General features: G+C 50.0%; 1 protein-coding gene across 4 annotated transcripts; it reads left to right on the top strand.

Annotated features, from left to right (window-relative positions):
- Positions 1-614: 614 nt before the first annotated feature.
- On the top strand, positions 615-21,354 carry RAE1 (ribonucleic acid export 1). Of its 4 annotated transcripts, none has more exons than XM_032350263.1 (12): positions 615-813; positions 3,374-3,470; positions 4,029-4,133; positions 6,378-6,470; positions 11,053-11,139; positions 12,054-12,140; positions 12,266-12,337; positions 13,947-14,054; positions 17,135-17,241; positions 17,324-17,399; positions 17,942-18,136; positions 20,899-21,354. In XM_032350263.1, the coding sequence occupies exons 2-12, from the start codon at positions 3,381-3,383 to the stop codon at positions 20,983-20,985; spliced, it is 1,107 nt and encodes a 368-aa protein (XP_032206154.1). In that variant the 5' UTR covers positions 615-813; positions 3,374-3,380; the 3' UTR covers positions 20,986-21,354. The 4 variants fall into 4 exon arrangements, with proteins under 4 accessions (XP_032206154.1, XP_032206152.1, XP_032206153.1 ...); XM_032350261.1 differs by lacking the exon at positions 615-813 and adding an exon at positions 882-1,387; XM_032350262.1 differs by lacking the exon at positions 615-813 and adding an exon at positions 882-1,432.
- Positions 21,355-23,149: the final 1,795 nt, after the last annotated feature.

The following is a 23,149-nucleotide window of genomic DNA, read 5'->3' as shown; positions in this document are numbered from 1 at the left end:
GCCAAGAAGATTCAGCGGACCCCTGCCTCTTTTTTTCCTTCAGAAATCCAGCCACCAGCTGAAATATTTGGAGCGGGCACGTGTGTCTGTGTCTGAACAGCCCCTTCCCAGTCTTACGGACTTGGACTTCGCGAAGTCTTTCGCGTATGTGGCTTCACTTGAACCTAACTAAGAAGTCCCCTCGAAGTCAGGCACCATGAAGCCAATTTCACGAGGGAAACCGGGGCCCAGGGAGCCCCGGATGGCTTAGGACGCCTCAATCTGCAAACACGAGGTCGGGGTGGGGGCCGGGACCCAGGCTGGCCGACTTCTCCGCCGACCGAGCCAGCGTTCCGTCGGCTTCTCCGAGGATGGCTCCGGACTTAGGTTGGCGGGAATCAGAAATACGCTAGACTTTTCATTCTCAAGAGAAAATACTAACGACCCTCCCTCGGCTAGCTGAGAATGTATCAAAACGGTTGCTTGGCAACAAGGAGGCGGCCCCACCAACTTTCGACCAATCGGCAAATTGCTGGCTCGGGGACTCCTTCTCGGCGTCACTGGTGCTTCTGCGCATGTGCTGTCGCCTCGTGGGCGGAGGAAGCCGCGTTCTTACCTGCCTTCCGGGCGACACAGGAAGTGGCTCCGAGGCGCCTGCGCGGTGCTTCCGCGGTAATTGGGGGAGTTTCCTCCACCGGCGTGAGGGTATTTCGGCCCTTCGGGTTTCTGTGCCCAGCACCTCGCCTTCTCCTCCTCGGTTCTCGAGCGGTTTCGCAGGCTCCCGAGTCCTCCCCGCTGCCCGTCACCGGCTCTCCACCGCGGCGTGACTCCCAGGTAGGCCCCGCGCCGCCTTCCTCGCTCCCCGCAGCCATGGCGCTTCCAACGCCGCCCGCCCCCCCTCGGGGGAGTGGGCCGCGCGGCGAGGCACCTGGGCGCGAGCCGGCCGGTTAGCGAGCTTCCTTACTGGCCCCTGGGAGGGGCTCTGGGGTCACCCCGGCTCTAACCCCCTCGTCCTTCTCTTGGGGAAACTGAGGCACCGGGAGGGTCACAGTTGATGGCAGCGTCTGTCGTCTGCGCTCTTCCCCGTTAACACGTCTGTCTTATCAGACGCACGCTCCCACCTCCTCGGAGAAGCCTCCCTTGACCGGTCTTGCAGAAAGGCGTCCGTCCCCTTCGGTCTCCCGCGCTAATCTTCGTTGCACTTTCCTCTGAAACCGTTCTGTTGCTTTGTTTCTGCCCTCCTCCGCCAAGTACTGCCCCCCGCCGCCCCCGTCCGGTGTCTGTTAAATACCAGTCGCCTTGGCCCAGGCGCCTGCCGAGGGCCGGGCGTATCTTAGGAGTCCAGACCGCCCTCTGTTCCTGGAGCTGACGTTTTCCCGGGGAAGAGGTTGATGGCACACAATTCCAGGTCGTGACCGGCGCTACGAAGAAAACAGGGTGGTGGTATGGCAGGGTGGGTATGTTAAATCAGGAAGGCAGGGGAGCCTCTGAGCAGGTGACCTTTTGGAAAAGGTAGGTCTAACAGCTTTATTCACATACAGCTTACCTGCTGTCACCCACTTAAAACTGGGCCTTTTGATGTGTTTGGGAAGTTGAATACAGTTACGTGAACATCACCCCCAGAGTTTGAGAACATCTCCATCCCCGCCCCCATCCCCCCAGCGTTCTCAGGAGACAACTTTTTTTTGTTGTTGTTGTTGTTAAAGATTTTACTCATTTGACAGACAGAGATCACAAGCAGGCAGAGAGGCAGGCAGAGAGAGAGGGGGAAGCAGGCTCCCCGCTGAGCAGAGAGCCCTATGCGGGGCTTGATCCCAGGACTCTCGGACCATGACCTGAGCCGAAGGCAGAGGCTTAACCACTGAGCCACCCAGGCGCCCCAGGAGACAACTTCTGAATTGGGATCTGAAGATTCCAACAGAGTCAGCTGGAGGTTTGGGGGAGGGCGAATCATCCAAAGTCATAGGAACAGATAATAGGAATCTTGCAGGGCAGGGCTGAGTTTGCTGTGGTCACAGGCGGAAAGGGTGCCCCCAGAGCAGTAGGGCTGGAATGCAGCAAGCGGGGCAGGCGAGGAGATTGCTTGGAGATGTCCTCTGAACTTCTTGAGGGTTCCCCATGCCCTGTATAGTGTGTGGTCCACATAGGCTGACTAACACTTGAATGACCCTTGCTCTTTCCCTAAATTCATCCCCAAAAGGGACAGAAGAAAGAATTTTCGGGCACCGGGTGTGCGACTGATCTCACTTGGTTTTCATGATTCCTTGAACCGGATGTCAGAGACTCTTTTTGTGGATGAGAAAATCAAGGCTAAATAACCTTCCCAAAGCCACATAGCTAGTTCCTAGACTCTGACTGCCCAAGCCCTGTTATTCCTCTGTTCACTCATGCAGTTAACCAGTGCTTCAAGTGCAAGTTCACATTTGAGGCACAAGTAGCTGGCACATACCACTTCCTCCCACAGAGTTGCTTTCCAAGATACTAACATGCTCAGAGCTGTTGCTTTGGCCAGGATATCAGCACTTATTTTGTTCCTGAAGTTGGAAATCCCAAGTGCATTTCCAAAATCCCTAGCAATTTCCCCATTCTGTGTTGCCCAGAACGTAATACCAGACCTTTTGGTACCCAGTCACACCATAGTGGATTACTTCTTAAAACTCCTCCTACAGAGAAATCGCTGAATCTTTGCCAGGACCGATTGCTTTTCTTAGTAACATCGTGCAGAGATATTGGCCTAAGCCAGAGTATAGAAATTATTAAGAAGAACGTGAACTCTCACTGAGCGGAGACCTGGAGGAGTGGGGCCTTCTGTGGTTTATTGTTACATTCCTGGTGCAAAGCTCAGTGTCTCAAATTATGTAAGAAAGGGGTGAATTTATCTTCTAGCTGGTGATTGAAAAGTACTTTGCTGTAATGTATTGGTTTACTAATGGTGACAAATGTAAAAAGAAAATAAGGAAACGGTATGGGGGTGTATGGGAACTCTATCTGTACAATTTTCTATATGTCAAAAACTCTTCTAAAAGAGTACATATTTAAAAAGCACTTTCTGCTTTTCTTTTAAAGATTTTATTAGTTTTTCGAAATAGAGGGAGATGGCATAAGTACGCAGCTGCAGGGAGAGGGAGAAGCAAGCTCCCCAGTGAGCAGAGAGCTTCATGTGGGATTCGCTCCCAGGGTCCTGACCTGAGCTGAAGGCGAATGTTTAACCGACTGAGCCACCCAGGTGCTCTGGTGATCATTATTTAGATCACTTTGGAAGAGAAAAACCTGACATCAAGTCATTTAGAGTCTTTTTTTTCCCTTCTGTGACCTAATTGGCTTTATATTAGCTCTCAGTGATATTGATTATGGAAGAAAAGACCTATCCTTAACATTTTCTATTATTTTTTAGGGCCAAAATGAGTCTGTTTGGGACAACCTCGGGTTTTGGAACTAGTGGGACCAGCATGTTTGGCAGCACAAGCACAGATAACCACAACCCTATGAAGGTACTGCATGAAGCTTCATGGGACTTGTATGAAATTACAGGCCAGGGTTTCCCACAATGAGAGAGATCCAGATAGCTTGGGAGCCTTCTTTGGGGCAAAAGCTCTGAATCTTTGTGTAGCCCACTTTCTCAAACTTGGAGCACAGAAACAGTGTCTCTTGTGCTAGTGTCCTGTCCCCCCGACTTTCTTCACCACTTAAGTTAGCAGGGTGCTTATTAAAATTGTGGATTCCCAGGGCCCGGCCCACAACTGTTGAATGAGAATTTCCTCTGGGGTGGGGTCAGGCCATGACTGATTGAGCACTTTAGGGCCAGAGTGAACCAGTGGGCCAGCACGTGGAAATCATCCTGGCCATTCATTGAGAGTGCGGCTTCCGGTCCCAGCAGTGCTAGCCCTTCCACTAGCTTCTTTATTACTCCTATTTTGGATCAAAGCAAGAGAGGTCTAACTCATTTAGTTCTTAGCACAAGGAAAATCCGCCATGAGTGTTCAGTGAGAAGGAAAACAATTTTGAATGAAATCGATGCATACCTTGTAACGTTGACTTTTCCCCCCCAGGATATTGAAGTAACATCCTCTCCTGATGACAGCATTGGTTGTCTGTCTTTTAGCCCACCAACCTTGCCTGGGAACTTCCTTATCGCAGGATCATGGGCTAACGATGTAAGTCTTCCTTACACGCATGTTCTAGAAGACTTATTTCTTTGTATGGGTGAAGTTAGCTTTCCATTTGGCTCCATTCTTTCCCAAGTGAATGAAGCAAAGGTAAAGCTTATTCACGGCCATTCTAAAGAAATCAGTTAGAGGGAGTGGCCCTTCTGAGCAGGTGACGTTGCCTGTCACACTGACGTCTGTTATGAAAGCGTGGTCATATGGTCATAGGCCTCACTCAGAACTCCTGCCCTAGTTCAGTGACTTGGCATGGATTTCCAAGTCACATGTAGTGGCATTGAGAATGACTTTTTTCCATGGTGCTATACATAAACTTCGAGGTATCCTGCAAATGTTCTTTGCAACTTTGGATATGGCACAAATCCTGCAAAGAGGTTACACTTAACCTACTGTGTACAAAAAAGGACAAGAAATCACAGTGCACAGAAGGAAAGATAAAAACTCTGGTAGGGGAAAAAAAAAAAATCCCTGGTGGGAAAGTCAGCAGACATGAAGAGGCACTTCGCAGGAGTGCAGGTGGCCTGTTAGCGTGAACTTGAACCATTCAGCCACACTCATAAGCAGGTAAACTCAGACTTCTGTGATGGACTCTACCAAGTTAACAAAATGAAAAGTTAAAAAAAATAACACTTGGTCCCAGCAAAGAAAAGCTGAGACCTTCCATGTACCGCTGGTAGGTGTGGAAGCACAGCTCTTCTGAAGGTCAGTTGGCAGTATCGATCAGAAATCCTTAAGTTTATACCCTGCGTCTGAGTGCTTCTCCTCTGAGGCAGTATTGTACCGCTCTGGGGTGAAGTATTGTACTTCACGTGCATAACTGAATTAATCTCTTGACAGCGAAAGCACTGTGATCCTGTTGTCCTGTCTTCTGATGCGGAATGGGGAGCTTAGGGTTGTAGAGTAGCTGGCCCAGCTCCTGCATCTGAGGGACTGGCCGTCAGGCTGCGGACCTGGCAGTGTGGGCCCAGATCTGTATTCCTAGCCACTGTCTGCTACTGCTTCATTGTATTGCATTGTCTTTCTATTTTATTTAAAAGATTTTATTTATTTGTCAGCGCACACAAGCAAGGGCAGCGGCAGGCAGAGGGAGAAGCAGGCTTCCTGCCCCCACTGAGCAAGAGTCCAATGCGGGACTTGATTCCAAGACTCTGGGGTCATGACCCGAGCTGAAGGCTGATGCTTTACTGACTGAGCCACCTGGGTGTCACCTCATTTTAAAAAGTCTTCATGCTAGTGGAAGTTTTGAAAGTTATAATATCAAATAATGTATTTTATGGTATGTTTGTGTGCTGGACTAGCATTTTTAAAATTTGGGGAGATTTTTCTGCAACAGAGGGGCAGTGAGGGATTGAGGAAAGAACAGCAGGAGAGGAAGGTAGTCATGGTTGAGCAGGTTTGGCTTCTACATGTAGTTCTGGAAAGACTCCACGTGATTTATTGCTGAAAAACATGAATTGTTTATTGGCAATTCATAATGCAAGGGAGGAAAGTTTCAGTTAAAAGAGTGAAGGTACTCTGTAATCTAGGTTTTTGATGAAAATATGTGTGCATGGAAACACTGAAAGCGCAACAAACTATTAACTATAGTCTGGTGGGATTAAGGTGATTTTTTAATTTTCTTGTCATATTTACAAAATCTCTTAAGTAAAATGCGTTATGTTTATAATCAGGAAAAACTGTAAAAAACCAGTGTATTCAGAGAAGAAAGGTAAGTTTCCCCTTTGGTCTTGATTCTCTGAATGGTAATGGATGACATTCTCCTTTAGAAGACAAATATATCTCATAAATGTGATAAATTTATCTGCAGTTTTAGGTGTAAGCAAAAGAATTTGTATATTTTGATGGCTTGGAAATACAGGAAAATAGCCACTTGAGTAGACTGTTCAGTTGCTTCATTATTATTATTTTTTTAAGTTTATTTACTTTAGAGAGGGAGCATGAGCAGGAGGGGCAGAGGGAAGGAGTCTCAAGCAGACTCCGAGATGACGGCGGAGCCCAGCGCAGGGCTGGGTCCCACGATCCTGAGATCATGACCGGAGCCGAAACCATGAGGCGGACGGTTGATTGACTGTGCCACCCAGGCGGCCCTCAGTAGCTTTATTCTTCAAGTTAGATAATTAGGTTGATACGAGAAGTTTGTGTATATTTAAGTCGCACCCATTAGTTATTAGGTGTTCTGTGCATGTAAGAGGTCACGAGGTGCTGTGTTTGCATTAATTTTTCATGTCACTCTAGGTTCGCTGCTGGGAAGTTCAAGATAGTGGACAGACTATTCCAAAAGCCCAGCAGATGCACACAGGGCCTGTCTTAGATGTCTGCTGGAGCGATGTAAGTGTCATCCCATTTTTCATATTTTCTACAACATAAAATCGCATGTTATCTGGGAGTATGTACATATTTCTACTTTAATATAACCTGAACCACGAATTTTGTGTATTTATACACATTGTTGGAATTCTAAGTTTCTGATTTTCAGTATAATAATGTATTGATATTCGTGATACAGTCAGTTCATGTTAGCATTGGTTTTTTTGAAAGTTCTTCTTGCATAAAAAGTTCATTGTTTTATTGACACATATCTTAAGTGAATAATTGAATAATTTCTGGAAGCCATTCCTACCTTTCTGCCGTGAATTTATGTCATTTTAAAATGAAAAGTTTAGTATCCCCAAAAATAAATCCCAGAGGAAAAAAGAATCATTTTCTGTTAATAGGCATTTGAAGTCTTTTGGGTTTTTGGGATTCTCTTTTTCCTCCCAAATCCTGAGCATCAGTAATGTAAACAAATATGTTCAAGTTTATCTGGCTCTGAGCTTTTGTCGTTGATTGGGGAGACTGTAATGAAGGGACCGTTCACAAGGGGGCAGCAGCAGGGAAGGTAAGTGGGGAGCCCCAGCAGGAGGCTGTAAAGGGGCCCATCGCCTTCCTAAAGGAGGAGCCGGCACGGGGACAACCCAGCCTTCCTCCTTCTGCCACTGCGGCCCAGCGGCTGAGCCCAGCAGAGGCAAGAAAACGGGCAGACAGATGGACGCTCGTGCTGAGGAAGCTAAGCCTCCAGGCCCCTGTCAGGCCTTCTGTGTCATTTTAGTCAGGTTCATTAGATAAGAATTGCAGACAATAAAATTGAACCTTTTTAGTGCATAATTCTGTCATTTTGAAGAAACGCAGAGAGTTGTCCCAATACAGAACACCAGCCGCGGATTCCTTCCTGCCATTCTGTCACATGCTCCTCATTCTAGCCGCTGGAAACCACCGATGTGTTTTCTGTCCCTGTGGTTATGCCTGTCCCAGAGTGTCACGTGAACAGTACTGCATCCCCTTGGCGTCTGGCTTCTTGCGCTCTGCACAGCACGCCTGGGACCCACGCAGGTCATTCTGTCAGTCAGTAGTTTGTCCTTCATGCTGAGCGGTGGCCCGTGGTGTGGCTGTGTCACCGTTTGTTCGCCCAGCCACCAGGAGAAGGACATTGGGACTGATTCCCATTTTGGTCATTACGAATAACGCTGTTATAAACCGTTGTGTGCTGGGTTTTCTGTGAACAAAAGTTTTCATTTCTCTTGGGTGAATATCTCCTAGAGAGATTGCTGTGTCCTATGTCGATTTTATGTATAACTTTGTGAGAAATTGCCAGACTCCTCTTAGTTTATGTTGTTATTTTCAGATGACACCATTCATTTATGTGATCTTATTTAATTTATAATTAAGAAATTATTTTCCTGTTTATGTTTTGAGGTGGTTTAGGAGCCAGAATTGGTTCCTGTTTTTTTGTTTTGTTTTGTTTAGAATTTATTTGACAGACAGAGCTCACAAGTTGATAGAGAGGCAGACAGAGGGGGGAAGCAGGCTCCCTGCCGAGCAGAGAGCCCGAAGCGGGGCTTGATCCCAGGACCCTGAGATCACGACCCGAGCTGAAGGCAGACACTTAACCCACTGAGCCACCCAGGCGCCCCTAGAATTGGCTCCTGTTTTCATCATGAGCTGTGATAGGCTTCTCCGAGCATTTTTGTCATCTGAAAAATGTTTGCTTGACCTATCGGATTGGGTTATTATGAGACTAATAATAGATCTGTGAAAACAGTTTGAAAAGTGATGCATTTATTGCAGATACAACTTGAGCTCCTGGGTTGAAGCCTCTGCCTTTGGCTCAGGTCATGATCCCAGGGTCCTGGGATCAAGCCCACATCGGGCTCTCTGCTCAGTGGGGAGCCTGCTTCCTCCTCTCTCTGCCTGCCTCTCTGCCTACTTGGGATCTCTGTCTGTCAAATAAATAAATAAAAATCTTAAAAAAAGAAGAAGAAGAAGGCCGTGTACCTGTAACTCTTCGGGCTTTGTGTCATCCAGCCCAGGCCCACGTTCGGATTGGGGCTCCAGCTTCCTGGCATTTTGACTTTGTCAGGTTACTTAATCTCCCTGTATTTGTTTCCTCCTTTGTAAATGAAGGTAATAATAATTACAGCAGATGGTATTTAATTATGGAAGTAATTATCAGGCTCTTCTAGGGCACTAAAGCCCTGGGGATATAGTGAAAAGGGAAGTTGGCAAGGTGGGCATATACCACATTCATGGAACTCCTGGTCTGTCAGGACAGACAGACAGAACTGCAGATGGTAGAACTCTGTGGCAGCGAGACTGCATCTACATAAAGTGACTGGCACAGGCTTAGTTGACAGACTTGTCGGAGGGAGCGTGGTGAATCGCTGAGTCTAGGCCCAGACCCAGACCTTCCTGGCTCCAGAGCCCAGGTGCTGGACCGCCTCCCTCAGAGGCTTCCAGGAAAGGGAGTGAGCCGGCGTGGGAGGTGGGAAGAGCGGTCGGGAGAGGAAGCTACACCTGTGACAATAGCACAGAAGCACAGAAGAGCCAGATACCTTTGAGGCATAAAACCCAAACTTGGTGGAGATGATTTCTTGGGCGCTGTATGGACATGGCTTGCTGTGTAGCCATAGCAAAGGGGCGGGGAGCAGCTGGCTGGAGAGCGCTTGCAAGTACCGTTTCTCTGCCCTGGCCCTTTGACAGATGAGCCTCGGTGTCTGCACCGCCGCGGATCAGGCACGCTGCTGCTCCGTAGTGCCCACTGCGGCTGGTAGGATGGGCATTTTATAATGACATCGAGAGCCAGTGTGTCGCTCAGTCTCAGGGTAGACCACGACGTACATGGGTATCCTAAGCATTTATGGAGTCAACCCTTACAACTCCCCTGATCAAAAAGCAGATTTTGGGTGCCTGGATGGCTCAGTGGGTTAAGCCGCTGCCTTCGGCTCAGGTCATGATCTCAGGGTCCTGGGATGGAGTCCCACATCGGGCTCTCTGCTCAGCAGGGAGCCTGCTTTCCCCCCTCTCTCTCTGCCTGCCTCTCTGTCTACTTGTGATCTCTCTCTGTCAAATAAACAAATAAAATCTTAAAAAAAAAAAAACAGATTTTAGCTTTTCTTTTAGTTGGAGAACTGGTGAGTTTTATGGGAAGACATTTTTGCTAAGGAAGGATGGCAGTAAATCTTTAAACTTTGAAAGCAGAGATGAGATAATTTAGGTCACTGGTCAGCAGACTATGGCCCATGGGTCAGATATGGCCCATTGTGTATTTTTGTAAATCAAATTTTATTGGCACACAGCCACGCTCCTTCATGTAAGTAACATGTGTGGCTGCTTTCAAGCTGTTATGATAGTTATGGAGTTGCAGCAGAGACCTGTAAAGACTAAATACTCAATAGATGTGCCCTTTCTGAAGAAATTTGCTAACTACTGCCCTAGACTTCCATTTAGTTTTTTCTCTTTCTAAAAATGTATGACCAGTTTATGAGTTTTATATTTAAATATTTTTAAGACCACTACACAATGATTGCTAATTTGTTAAGCTGTTCTATAGTTTCCGTAGGACCAGTGACTATTGAAAATTAGTGTAGTTTTATGGTGTGCACTTCAGAAAGCTATTAGAGACCTAGCCAGACAAGCGCATGCTGATAGCAGATGCACGTGCGTGTGCAGAGAGCGCAACACACTAACTGTGGCAGAGTGTTCACCACCGATGATTCTGGGTGCAAGGTTTATAGCTGGTCGTTGTTTCATTCTTGCAACTTATGGTCAAACAAAGGCTTGAAATTGGGGTGCCTGGGTGACTCGGTTAAGCTTCTGCCTTTGGCTTGGGTCAGGGTCCAGGGTCCTGGCATCAAGCATCAGGTTGGGCTTTCTTCTCGGCGGAGGGCCGGCCTCTCCCTTTTCCTCCGCCTACTGCTTTGCCTGCTGGTGTGCTTGTTCCTCCTCTGTTGAGTAAGGAAAAATCTTTAAAAAAAAAAAAAAAAAGGCTTGGGATGCCTGGGTGGCTCAGTTGGTTGGGCAGCTGCCTTCAGCTTGGGTCGTGATCCCGGCGTCCTGGGATCGAGTCCCATATTGGACTCCTTGCTCAGCAGGGAGCCTGCTTCTCCCTCTGCCTCTGCCTGCCACTCTGTCTGCCTGTCTCTCTCTGACAAATAAGTAAATAAAATCTTTAAAAAGGGGGGGGGGGCTTGGAATTAACCAGAACAAGAAAAAATTGTGTAGGTGGCCCCCGGTACTATATGGGATGCAGGATTTGCAAAAACTAGTCTTGGAAGGAAGTCAGTGGCCCTTGAGAACGGAGTGGGTCAGGGACAGGAGTCTTCATTTTCCCTCTGTAACTTCCCATGCTGTTTGATTTTTTTCTTTATCCTGTTAATTTGGTATCTCTTAGAAAAATTAATCAGTAATAAAGAAATAGGGCAAAAAATGTGTTTGTATATGACAGTGGAGTTTATAATACACCGGCCCCCAAATAACTAGAAAAATAAAAATTGCAAAACAAAGCCTGCCTCAAGATGATCAACCTAACAGACAAATAGAAATTGTATATATATTTTTTTTCTTGAATGACAGATTTTCTTGATTTTTCTTTTAGGATGGGAGCAAAGTATTTACAGCATCATGTGATAAAACTGCCAAAATGTGGGACCTCAACAGCAATCAGGCAATACAGATTGCACAGGTAATAAACACTGAATCCAGAAAGGCTGGTGCCTGGGGTGGTGATGAATTTTAAATTCTAATTCTCTAGTATAGAAAACTGCAGTTGACTCTACCAAATCAGTTAGACTTAAGCTTTCCAGAAACCTCTTTAGCATCAGAGTAACACGAAGGTAATAACCATTCTTACTCCTGCTGGCATTTCACAGGCGGTCTGTCATGGATCTTCCGTATGTGTGTAGGTGAGGGGGGCGTCCTAAGGAGTTAGTGCCGTCAACACCTGTAAAAGACAGATGTTCCAGATGGGCCTCAACATTCCTGTGTTTGACGTTCTGACAGCCATGTGTGGCTTGCCTTTTACCAGCTGCATTTGGACACTGGTCCACTGGACGAGTATTGAACGCCTGCTCCGTGCCAGGCACTGCCAGTAGGGGTGCACGCCCCCGGAGCTTTTAGTCTACCAGGAGCAGCGGGCACGAAGGGCAGAAGTAATGAAACTCAGAGAAGCAAGACCCAGAGGGTCCGACCTGGTTGGGAAGGGCCTCTTGACCCAAAACCATTTTCAGAAAGACCTTGCTTACTCTGGGCTCCCAGTAAGTGTGACTGGCTGCCAGAAGCACCTCTTTGATCTCTTCATTCGTGCCGCCTGAGTCAATAGATAAAACTGTACTAGTTATTTCTGAGTATTTCCCTGGGGAGGGACTTACTTTGACTCTCATTATAGGTAAAATGAACGTTTGTCAGGATGGAACGTAGCTATACGTTCTTAGGTGAAATTGAGTGTCAGCGGTCTTTAGGAAGGGCTTGGATGTCCTTTGGTGTTTGGTAGGACCTCAGTATTTCAGTGTGTGCCTTCTCTTTGAGTTTCTAGAACTAAAGGTGCTTAGCACGTAGTTACATTTATCTTAACCTGTTTTGATTTTGTCTTCTTGCAAGCACGATGCCCCCGTGAAGACCGTACACTGGATCAAAGCGCCCAACTACAGCTGCGTGATGACCGGGAGTTGGGATAAGACTCTGAAGGTTTGATACACCAGTGAGGGGGGCTGCATGGCCTGGCCGGGAGCGACGTGAATTCTTCCACCGTTGGGATGATAGCTCTGAAATGGTCACTTACGGGGTGTTTTTTTTTATTTCCTAAATTTTAGTTTTGGGATACACGATCATCAAATCCTATGATGGTTCTGCAGCTCCCTGAAAGATGTTACTGTGCCGATGTGGTAAGGAATTTCTAACTTCATATCTGTCCTCTTAAGAGAAATACAGATTTCTTACCTTGTGACATCTTGCAGTTAGCGGGTGATCTAAAAATCCCTCTAACTTGAATAATGAACACACAGAGGATGTAGTTCCAATTTCCTCAGTTAACTTAAATCGGGACATTTTTGTGCTGCATTTGTCCCCAAATACTAAATCAAGTTTTTTTTGTCATGTGTTATTTGAAGATGTTTGGGAGCCGCGTACCATGTGTATATAACAGTTACTTTACATAGGAAAGTGGGTACCGACTGTGTGGTGTGGTGTTGGATCTTTGGGGACTGAGTGGAAGAGAAACTGAAGAACTTTTACTCTCCGTTTGATTATAAGTCTTTTTTTTTTTTTTTTGAAGATTTTATTTATTTAAGAGTCAGAGATCACAAGTAGGCAGAGAGGCAGGCAGAAAGAGAGGAGGAAGCAGGCTTCCTGCTGAGCAGAGAGCCCGATGCGGGGCTGGATCCCAGGACCCTAGAGTCATGACCTGAGCTGAAGGCAGAGGCTTAACCCACTGAGCCACCCAGGCGCCCCATAAGTCTTTTTTTTTTTTTTTTTTTTAAGATTTTATCCATTCATTTGACAGGGAGAGAGATAGTGAGAGAGGGCACACAAGCAAGGGGAGCAGCAGTCGGAGAGGGAGAAGCAGGCTCCCCACTGAGCAGGGAGCCCATTGCGGGGCTCGATTCCAGGACCCTGGGATCACGACCGTAGCCGAAGGCAGACGCCTAGCCCTCTGAGCCACCTGGGTGCCCCAGTTTGGTTTTAAGTCTTAGTTTTGTGCTAACAGCCAGTAATTCCACTTTTAGGAATTTATCATGAGAAAAATATAGACGCAGATGGTCTTGGTTCTGTATGATGTAATGAAAGCTTGGATGTGGCCTGATGAGCCCACAAGACCAGTGCGGGTAAATGAGCTCATTTGAGGGGATGTTGGACAGCAGCTACTGGTATTCTTGGACAACACACCTCGCATGAGGGTATAAAGTACACAGGAGCAGACGTGCGCACATACGCATGCGTGACGTTCACACGAGCCCCAGAGGGGAACGCAGCATGTTAATGGCAGTCAGCCTTTGGGAGGGTGGTGTAGGTGCTCTTCTTTTCTTCTCTATTCCTCTGTAATTTTTTTTTTTTAAAGATTTTATTTTTATTTATTTGACAGAGATCACAAGTAGGCAGAGAGTCAAGCAGAGAGGGGGGTGGAGAAGCAGGATTCCTGCTGAGCAGAGAGCCCGATGCGGGGCTCGATCCCAGGACCCTGGGATCATGACCTGAGCTGAAGGCAGAGGCTTTAACCCACTGAGCCACCCAGGCGCCCCATATTCCTCCATGTTTTTTAAAAATAATCCTGTGTTTTATAGTTTTAAAAAATTATGCTTTTAAAAATGCATGTTCTACTTTGAAATAATTATTGCCCTAGGTTTTCATGAAGAGTATTGTGGTATCATTGGATTTTTAAACTTAAGAAAATTCAGACTTATTTTTTTGAGTCTAAAAACAAGGATCTGATATTTTGGTATTAAAATAACACTTTCCTTCATTTTAAGCATGTCTTTGCTTTCCTCTGTTCCCTAGATCTACCCTATGGCTGTGGTGGCCACTGCAGAGAGAGGACTGATTGTCTACCAGTTAGAGAACCAACCATCTGAGTTCAGGAGGATAGAGTCTCCACTGAAGCATCAGGCAAGTCACCTGTCCGGTTAGGAAGCACGTGCTTACTGGGTGTCGTACGCAGTTCAGGGCCCGTGTGGGCAGTACTGATGTGCTTTCAGACACCGAGAAGTATTTTCAAAGGGGTCAGTTTAAGGATACAAGTGCACGTATTTTGTGAGCGGATACTGGCCAGCCTTGGAGGAGCCTGACTTCTCTGTCATCTTGCTGCTGTATACAGCTGTGGGCTCCGCGACGGGCTCTGTTGGGTCCTAGCGCCCAGCCTCAGCTCTGCCTCTGCGGGGCCCACACGCCACCAGGCTTCTCCCGGCAGTCTCCCGGCTGCCACAGACTTTTCGATTTTCTTCAGTCTCTTCTCACTCCTGGGCTCTCCCTCCTCTGGCCTTTGTCTCAGCAGATCAGCTCAGCTCCTCCTCAGAGAACATCGTGGTGGGGAACTGCTTATCTTCTTCCTGGGGAATCTAGGAGTCTGCCTGCACCTGTGTCTTTCCCTGCCTTACTCCTGCCAGTTAGGTGAGGTCTGTGCTCTGTGAAGGCCCGTGTTGTGCTGGGCCTCTGTGGTTGACCTCCCCCCCCACCCCCCGGTGTCTGGACACTTGCCGCACCCCCCCAGCCCTACTAGCACGGGCTCGTGCTCCGGTCTCATTCTCGAAAACAAACTCTTGCCCTACACCCTCCGATGCCACCTGGACCCTTTTCCTTTGCAGTGAAGCATCTCACGTGAGCTTTCTTGGTTTCCTTACCTCCCACTCATTTCTCACCCGATTCTGATGAGGCTTCTGCCCCATGACTCCACTGACATTGTTTTTGCCTTGGCCACCGATGGCTTCCTTATCCATAATTCCAGTGGACGCTGAGCAGCCCTCGTCGTAGCTTAGCAGAGCAGCCTTCATGACTGTTCTTATCTCTTCTTAAACACCCTGTTCCTGGCCTCTGTGCTGCCCACCTCTTACCCCCTGCCTCTCCGGTGGCTGCTTTGTCTTCCTTGCCCGTTCTCGCTGCAGTTGGGGTTCCCCAGGCCTCTGCCCTCGCCTGCCGCCTTCTCTGCTGAAGCAGAATCTCATCCCTGTCCTCGCCATCATGTAGGCCTACCTTGTGGGCGGGGGACCCAGATCCCCAAAAGACCTCGCCTCTGGGATCCCTAGAGGGACACCCACAGTCTGACAGCTCCTTTGCATGTCTCCCAGCATCTCAGCCCAGCAGTATCTCACACCAAACCTGGGACTACTTCCTGCAGGTCTTGAGATGTTACCTCTTGTCAGGCTTCTCCCTGGTTGCTTTCCCCGAGACTCTGTGTGTGTGTGTGTTTGTGCGTGTGTGTGTGTGTGTGTGTGTGTGTGTGTGTGTATGTCTTAACAGAGCTGCGCATACATGTTTCATATATCCTGTCTCGTGTTGCCCGCTGGAATGTAAATCCAGGGGAGGCGGGGATTTCTCTTTGTTTCCTCCTCATCCCCAGCACCTGGGACCAGATCTGATGCATGGACGTTTTCTGCAAATGTTTGCTGAGTGAACAAACAGCCTTAACCTGCTCCTGCCTGCCGCCCTCAGCAGCCTCTTCTCCATGTGCTCCGCATCTCAGGAGACAGGACCCCCCGGCTCTGGTCTGAGCCGGAAATCTGGAGGTCGTCCTTGTCTGAGCCGGAAATCTGGAGGTTGTCCTTGATCTGCTGCCCTCCTTTTCTCCCGTCTCACTGGTCTCCAGGTTCCCTTCCGCTCTGCAGGCGTTCTGGAATCTGTTCGTTTCTCTCCTTCCCTCCTGCTCATCTAATCCGAGTCCCTGGTGTGACTAAGAGCTTAGATCTTGGCCCTCCTTTGGTCCACTCCTCATGCGTGGGTCCGGGAGCTCTTACAATGGCAAATCTGACCTTCCCACAGCTGTGCTTAAAAACCCAGCACGGACTCCCCATTTCCCTTTGGGTAAATCCCAGATTCCTTGACAAAACTGAGTGACTGCCTTCACTTCCTGCTGTCTGCGCCAGGCATCCTGGCCTTTCATTTGCCGAGGCAGGGCCTCAGCATTTGCATAGGGCCACTGTGTGACTGTGTTCTTGGAAACCGTGCCCCCAGGGCAGTGCAGTTCCCTGGTCTCTGTGCTGAGCATGGGAGGCACAGTCATGGTTCCTGGTGACTTACAGGCTTTTGCCTCTTTTCATTAATGTTTTTTCCACTCAAAAAAGTAACGGGCTTGTTGTTCAAAAAAAGGCAAATGGCATAGAAATAGAGCTAGCATATATTTTTCCATTTCCTTAGGAAATTTGTGAGCTTTAGCAAGCGTCGCAATAACAGAAACTGCTCTCTATCTCCATCTTCTGTGGCTTCGTCCCCAGGCTCTGACCTTGCCCCCATGCTTCCTGAACTCCTCACGGAAGATAAGACCTCAGTTTGGGTAGGGTGGGTGGTCCTCTGGAGGAGGCCAGGTCATCACACTGGAAGGTGGGAGTGAGCACCCAGGCCCTGGCCTCTGCCCCGGCAGCTGGGTCACGGGCTCTTTTATGGGACCCTCTGTAGAGTTCAGTAGAACCCTCGTTTGGGTCCCGAGACTCAGTGTTAGGTCAGGTGCAGCGTGTTGCTTCTGCATACTGTGGTCCCAGTTTAGAAGGTCCTGGCCACGTCCACTGTCCCATGTGACCTTTGTTTCCCTGTGATCACCAGGCAGATGCTGTTTCCTTTCTCCGTGAGGGGAAGCAGAGGCCCAGAAACATCGGGCGAGTTGCTGCAGGGTGTCCATCTGGTTAGTGGTGGGCTGTGAATTGGGCCAGCGCCGGAATAGGACCTGGCAGGGTTCCGGGGGGCATGTGCACTGCTGGGCGGACAGCAGGGCCCTTGCAGGGACAAAGGCCAAGCAGGGGCAGACACAGCGCGTGCTCTGGATTTTGTTCGTAAAGTCTCGGGGCTGAGTACAGGTAGTTTCTCAAAAGGTAGAAAATATTGCTTGGTAGGGAACTAGAAATAACATGTTGCATTTGTATGTGTTTCTGGTTCTTCTGAAACCCAAAAATGAGGTGGTTATGTACCTTCACTTGGTTATGAAGTCTTGTATCTTACTTTGTGATAACATACTGTGTTGGTTTTTTTCTTTTAAATCATAGCATCGATGTGTGGCTATTTTTAAAGACAAACAGAACAAGCCGACTGGTTTCGCCCTGGGAAGCATCGAGGGGAGGGTTGCTATTCACTACATCAACCCCCCAAATCCGTAAGTGGGCTCGGTTCACTTGGCGAATTTCCACTTGAGACTTTTTCAGAGTGGAAAACTCATTTGAGCCTTTGCTTTTCAGTGCCAAAGATAACTTTACCTTCAAATGTCACCGCTCAAACGGAACCAATACCTCAGCTCCTCAGGACATCTATGCGGTATGTTTTTAGAAACTTCAACTTTGAGATTTAGAAACTAGACTTGGAGGTGGTTGGCTGAGTCATTACGGGCCAGGAAAGCTCCCTCTGTCATCGTGCATGTTCGCGGGCAGAGACCGGTGGCTTATACTGTAGATGCTGGTTTTCTGTTTTTGTGACACATTGGCCGTCTTTGCTGTCTGTGTGCTGCTGCTGAGTGCAAGCGGACGGCTCCCTCAGGAGGGCCTTCCCTCTCCTCCTGAGCGCTGCCCGGCCGCTCAGACGCTCAGCCGAAACTGAAAAAGAAACGGCGCTTTCCTGAGGTCCACTGCTTGGCGTCCTGGCTGGCTGCGTACTTGTTAACTTCTGCTGCCTTGTGTTCGTAACAAGGGACGCGATTCGGTTCTGGGCTGCCAGGGGATTCCGGGAGCACGGCTGGTTCCTCCGCGCTCCGCGGGCAGTCGGCCCGTTCAGTTTCCGGAGCGGAGCAGGAGGCGCGTCGGTGCGAACCTGGTTTCTCCTCCCTCCTCCGCCGCTCATCGTGCGCGTGTGAATCCTTGCAGGTAAATGGGATCGCGTTCCATCCTGTCCACGGCACGCTTGCCACGGTGGGGTCGGATGGCAGATTCAGCTTTTGGGACAAAGACGCCAGGACGAAACTAAAAACTTCCGAACAGCTGGACCAGCCGATAGCGGCTTGCTGCTTCAATCACAACGGAAACATATTCGCCTACGCCTCCAGCTACGACTGGTCAAAGGTGAGCGTCCGCGGGCCTGCCGGGCGCACTGAGGCAGCGGCGCCGGCTCTGCAGTCGGAAGGCCTGGGCTTGAGGTGTGACTCTTCTCTGGACCTGGCAAGGTCTCCGTCCCATCCCTGCACAGGAACATAGCCGGTCTTCCTCACAAGGTGTGGGGACTCGGTCATACCTGTGGAGCCTTTTCCCTGGGAACTGCCCCCGGGAAGGGTCTGGTCATTGCGAGGCGAGAAGCAGAGAGACTCCAGGGGGCTCCGAGTCCATCGGGGAGGCCCAGGGCAGCGGTCAGAGAGTGAGGGGGTGCGGTGGGGCCAGGTGTTGAGGCTTTCGCTGGAGAAATTGCTTCTTTTTTTATTATCTGGGAGAGGGGTTGGGGCCGACAGGGTCGTGGCTGCATTTTGGGGGCCTCCCGGCGTGGTGGTAAGGGGAGCAGACTCGGGACTGGGGCTCCAGGCCGCTGGCCGACAGCCCCCGCGTTAGCTTCTCAGCAGCTGCGTCTCCTGGATCGTTTGTTCATTTTTCTCGGGCTACCACCAGCCCCCTCTCTGCAGCAGCCTTCCAGACTTTTCCCTGCTCTGCCCTTGCTGCCCAGGTTCCTGACTGGTGAGGTCGCCGGCCTCAGCCAGAAAGGCTTTGCCCTCCTCAGTGTCTCCCTTCCATCCGCACACGAGCCCATCTGCCCTGCCATCTCCTTCCGCCCGCCCCCCGCCCCAGACTCCCCGGCGCCCCTCCCTTCTCTCCTCCTGCGAGCACCTTCTCTGCCTGCCCACCAGACGGACGCTGGACGCTGTCTGTAAGACACACTGACGCCTGCAGCCATGCCAGGGCTGTAGCTGAGAACCCTTGTTGTCCCTGACCGACAACCACGGCAGCGGGCTTGGCACCTGCCAGCTTCCGTTCGTTTGGCTGCCTCCTGGGGGCCGCCCTTCCCCGTCAGCTCTGAGCTGGCTGGTGCGTCTTGGGGTTCTCCCAGCGCAAACCAGTGACCCTTCATTATCTGACTTGGTTCCTGAGCTCGCCCTCCACTTCCCTCCCAGCATCCCGCCTCGGCTGTGTGAACGCGCGGCCTGCCCGGAGCGCCTTCCCTTAGGAGGTGGAAGGCCGGTGACTCCGCCGCGCGTGCTCTGGCCTCCGGGCTTGCTGCCTCTCCTGGGTCTGCCTTTGAGTCTGTCACTGTCCGCTCGCTGGGGGTCTCGGCGTCACCTTTGGTTCTTTCTCAGAAGCACAGGGCAGCCGGCCCTGTCTGGTGGCTTTAGCGGCAGTACCCCGGCCTGCTCTGCCTTCCCACCTGAGCCCCTTCCCGCCAGATGCGGGCCGGGCAGCGGAGCAGTGTCTCTGGAAGCCGCTTTGCCGAGGTGCCCCGGGGGAGCAGTGCTCGTGCCTGGTGGGTGTGTTCGGTGTCTGTCTGTACCCAGCAGACCATTGCCACAGCCCAGATAACCTCCTTGTTTAAGATCACAGTTTTAGCTCCCACAGAAGTTTCCATGCGTGTTGCCGCCATCCTGCCCCCAAAACACACACGACCCTCAACCTGCTTCCTGTCATTGTAGACAAGCTTGCGTCTTCTAGAACTCTCTGTCAGAGGAGTCCTGCACTACGTGCTCTCTGTGGCGTGGCTGCTTTCACCCTGTGTAAGGATTGTGGCGTCCGCCCCGGCGTTGAGTGGCTCTGCTGCCGGGCGGTCCGTGGGGCCGGTGTGCCACGTGTGTGTCCGCCCGCCTGTGGCAGCCACATGTGCAGTTTTTGCAAAGGACGCCTGGTCCGGTCCTGCCGAGCTGGGGCTGGAGCAGGCTGTGGCCGGGACCTTGGCTCTCCACACAGGGCCTGCCCTAGTCCACGTGCCCAGGCCCCGGCTGCCTGGAGCTGCACCGCCCACCCCCTTCCCTGCCTCCCGTCCGGTGCCGCTCAGGGCGCTGCGTGGTGTGGGCGCTGGTGAATGGAGTGGGCTGGGAGAGGGGAGAAGGCGCGTTGCTGTGCGCGCCGCTCAGGACGAAGCCGTCCGACCGGTTCATGTCCGCTTACACTAGAGTTACTCGGAGTTACTTACATCGTGATGTTTTTCACTTGAAAAGAGTTGCTTTGTGAATTTCACACTGTTCCTGGTTTAAGGACAGTTCTCTTGGGCATAAAATCGCGATCACAGGGGATGAAAGGTCTGAGGTGCTGCGACAGTCCTCCGACACCTGAGGTGCCCGCTGCTCTGCCGTGCCAACTGCCCCCTCTGCTGTCCTGTCCCTGTGGATGCCCCTTAGAGCCGCTGAGGCCGCTGTTGCTCTTCCCTGGGGGATGATGTTTGAAGGCCTCGGTTCGCCCTTCATGGAACTTCTTAGTCCATCCTGGTCCCGATTTCCAGGCTCCCCGAGACTCGCACGGCTCCCCTCCCGCCTCCCCTGGAGGGCAGACCCACTGACCCCCCACTGACCCACTGCACTTCTCTCTGGGTCCGTGTGGGCCGGCTTGCTCCTGCAGCGGTCATGTCGGCATCGAAGTGAGGGGTTAACGAGGCCTTAGCTCTGAAAAATATGTAAAAGATCATGCCTCTGCGTGGGTCACCGAAGACAGATTGCCACCAAGTCCTTAACCTTTCCTCTGAAACCAAAGTTTAAATTTGTTGGCTTTTCTGTCCCTCCATAAACCTGTTTGTTCTCCCAGATACGTTATTTTGTGTACATAGCACAGGACTTGGCATATACAAAGTGCCCATAAAATGCTGATTTTTACACTTTAACGCTAAGATTGTTGTGTGTGTTTTTCTCGCCCCTTAGGGACACGAATTTTATAATCCCCAAAAGAAAAATTACATTTTCCTGCGTAATGCAGCCGAAGAGCTAAAACCCAGGAATAAGAAATAGTGGCCGGAGACTTCTGGGTTGTCCAGAGTTGTTTCCTCTCCACTCTGCCTCGTCTTTATACGGATTCGGGCCCCAGTGTTTGGTAGGTTGTCAGCCCTGGACGTGGACTCAAGCCCTGGAGAAAATGTCCTCGATCAGCAGTCAGGAGCCCTGCCGGCCACGATGACTGTCTGTCTGTCCATTCCACTGCCTGTTACAGATTTCTTCTGTAACTCCACGGGGACTGAAATGATTCTAGAAGTTAGATTCCTGTGGGCGACTGCCACGTATTTTGCCGTGCTTCATTCAGCCGTGTATGTGTTCGAGAACTTTGGGAAACATCCTATGAGCGCTGTACTGTATTTTGTAATAAAATATTTTGAAGATTCCCTGCTAAGCTCCCTTTGTGTGTGTCTCCCCCTGCCTGCCCCCTAAGCTCTGAAGTGGTCATCCTGTCCCACAGCGTCCTGGGTTTTGATTTGTGATTGGAGCCGCCCTTGGGGACATGCAGTAGCCGTGCCCTTTGAGAGGGCATCCTGAGCTGTGCCTGCCGCATGGAGCGCCTAGTGGTAGCGGCGAGCACAGGCTGGCAGAGGCTGGATGTGTTTCTCTTGCTTCTGTCGTGCCATCTTTAACCTCCCCAGTGGTGTTTGGCTCTGCTGGGCAGAGGTCCCCGTGGCCGGAGTGGGGCCTGCCCCATGTGCTGAGGGGCAGGCGTTTGTGAACAAGCCCGAGTGGGTGATGTTTGTGTGGCCTCCAGGTTAGGACCTGAGCCCCCTGTCCCCAGTGTTGTTAGTCGTGCCCCAGTACTGGTAGCTATTTTTATTCCGTGTCATTGAGAATTCTTGATTGGTAAGTATCCGAAGTGAAATTCAGCTTAACCTTTGACTTTGGAGTCTGTTGTGTTTTTTACCCCATGATCCCAAATGCTGCTTAACGCTTGACTCTTCGGGGCTGGTACGGAAACGTAACTTGCTGAGCTTGGAAATCTGCCTTTGACCCTGTTGTAAGTTGTGTTTGCCTTCTCATGAAAAGCAATGAAAATAAAATTTTCTACTGGAAGAGATTGCCTGCACTGAATGGTTTAAATTCTTCGGTAGTCCGGTCACAAGTAAAATCAGACTCATTAACTCTTCCGTTCTGTCTTTTCAGATGAAAATGTATTTTTTGAGAGAGAAAGGCGAGTGCACTGGTGAAAAAAAAAAAAGCCTGAATTTTCAAGTTACTTACTTAGACTTCACTCCATGAATCAGCCCTGTGCTTGTGGGGAAGGGAGCGCAAGCGGGACCACTGTTCTGCGAGTCGGGCGCAGGTACCCCAGTAGCCAGCTTTGCTGGAACGGAGGCAGCGTCTGTGCGCACTGGTTTAGCGGGGGTTTCGTAATGCTCTTTACAAGCTAGTGATGTGATGCTCAAAAAGAGACCTCGAAATCACGAGTCTAAACCAGGAGCTTTGCAGTGTTCTTTTCCAAGACTGGGCCTCCACATCACCAAGGCGATAGGTAGTTTGTGCCATTGGCTAATTTAAAACATTTGCCAGAGTCCATTTACCAAAGTTACCCGTGTTGGGGTACCGGAAACCAGGAGTGAGGGAGCTCCTTGGTGCCCACAGGGATGTGAACCCTGATAGATAGGGCCAAGGCTCATTTCTCCAGCTGTCCAGAACCTAGAGCATAAAAGCCTGCTATGGGTTTACTCGCAATGAACCAGGAAATATTTGTTGAAATTGCTGAACTTCTTAAGATAATTATTTTCGTGTTTTCTAAAATGTGAAGTCTGAGGAGCTCTCCATCTTAAAGACCACCCCTGCAGGAACCCATACTACACGCTGCTTGTGGATTTGCCAGCATCTTCTGGTTCAGAAAGATACAAGTGTAATATTGACGGCCTTAATAAAAGAGAAGTCACTGTGCCATTAAAGATGGACACCCATGGAGCGCCTGCGTGGCTCAGTTGGTTAAGGGTCTGCCTTGGGTTCAGGTCATGATGTCCGGGTCCTGGGACCTAGTACCATATTGGCTTCTCTGCTCACGGGAAGTCTGCTTCTCCCTTTGACTCTCTCTCTCTGCACGTGCTCCCTCGCTCGCTCACTCACTCTCTCAAATAAAAGCTTAAAAAAGATTTACACCCGGTTAAAACCAGAGGTCCCGCTCTCCTGGAAAGAAGGGTACATAAGCTTCGTGGAG

This window comes from Mustela erminea, chromosome 7 (assembly GCF_009829155.1).
Source record: "Mustela erminea isolate mMusErm1 chromosome 7, mMusErm1.Pri, whole genome shotgun sequence".
Taxonomy (NCBI): domain Eukaryota; kingdom Metazoa; phylum Chordata; class Mammalia; order Carnivora; family Mustelidae; genus Mustela; species Mustela erminea.
This window is presented reverse-complemented; position numbering and strand designations above follow the sequence as displayed.

Bases quoted from the DNA above. Each gene is read 5' to 3' on its own strand.
- RAE1 (XM_032350260.1), top strand. From the start codon at position 1,439: ATGTTAAATCAGGAAGGCAGGGGAGCCTCTGAGCAGGTGACCTTTTGG. The intron at 12,141-12,265 runs GTTTGATACACC...CCTAAATTTTAG, and splicing joins GTTGGGATAAGACTCTGAAG to TTTTGGGATACACGATCATC. The intron at 14,055-17,134 runs GCAAGTCACCTG...TTTAAATCATAG, and splicing joins AGTCTCCACTGAAGCATCAG to CATCGATGTGTGGCTATTTT.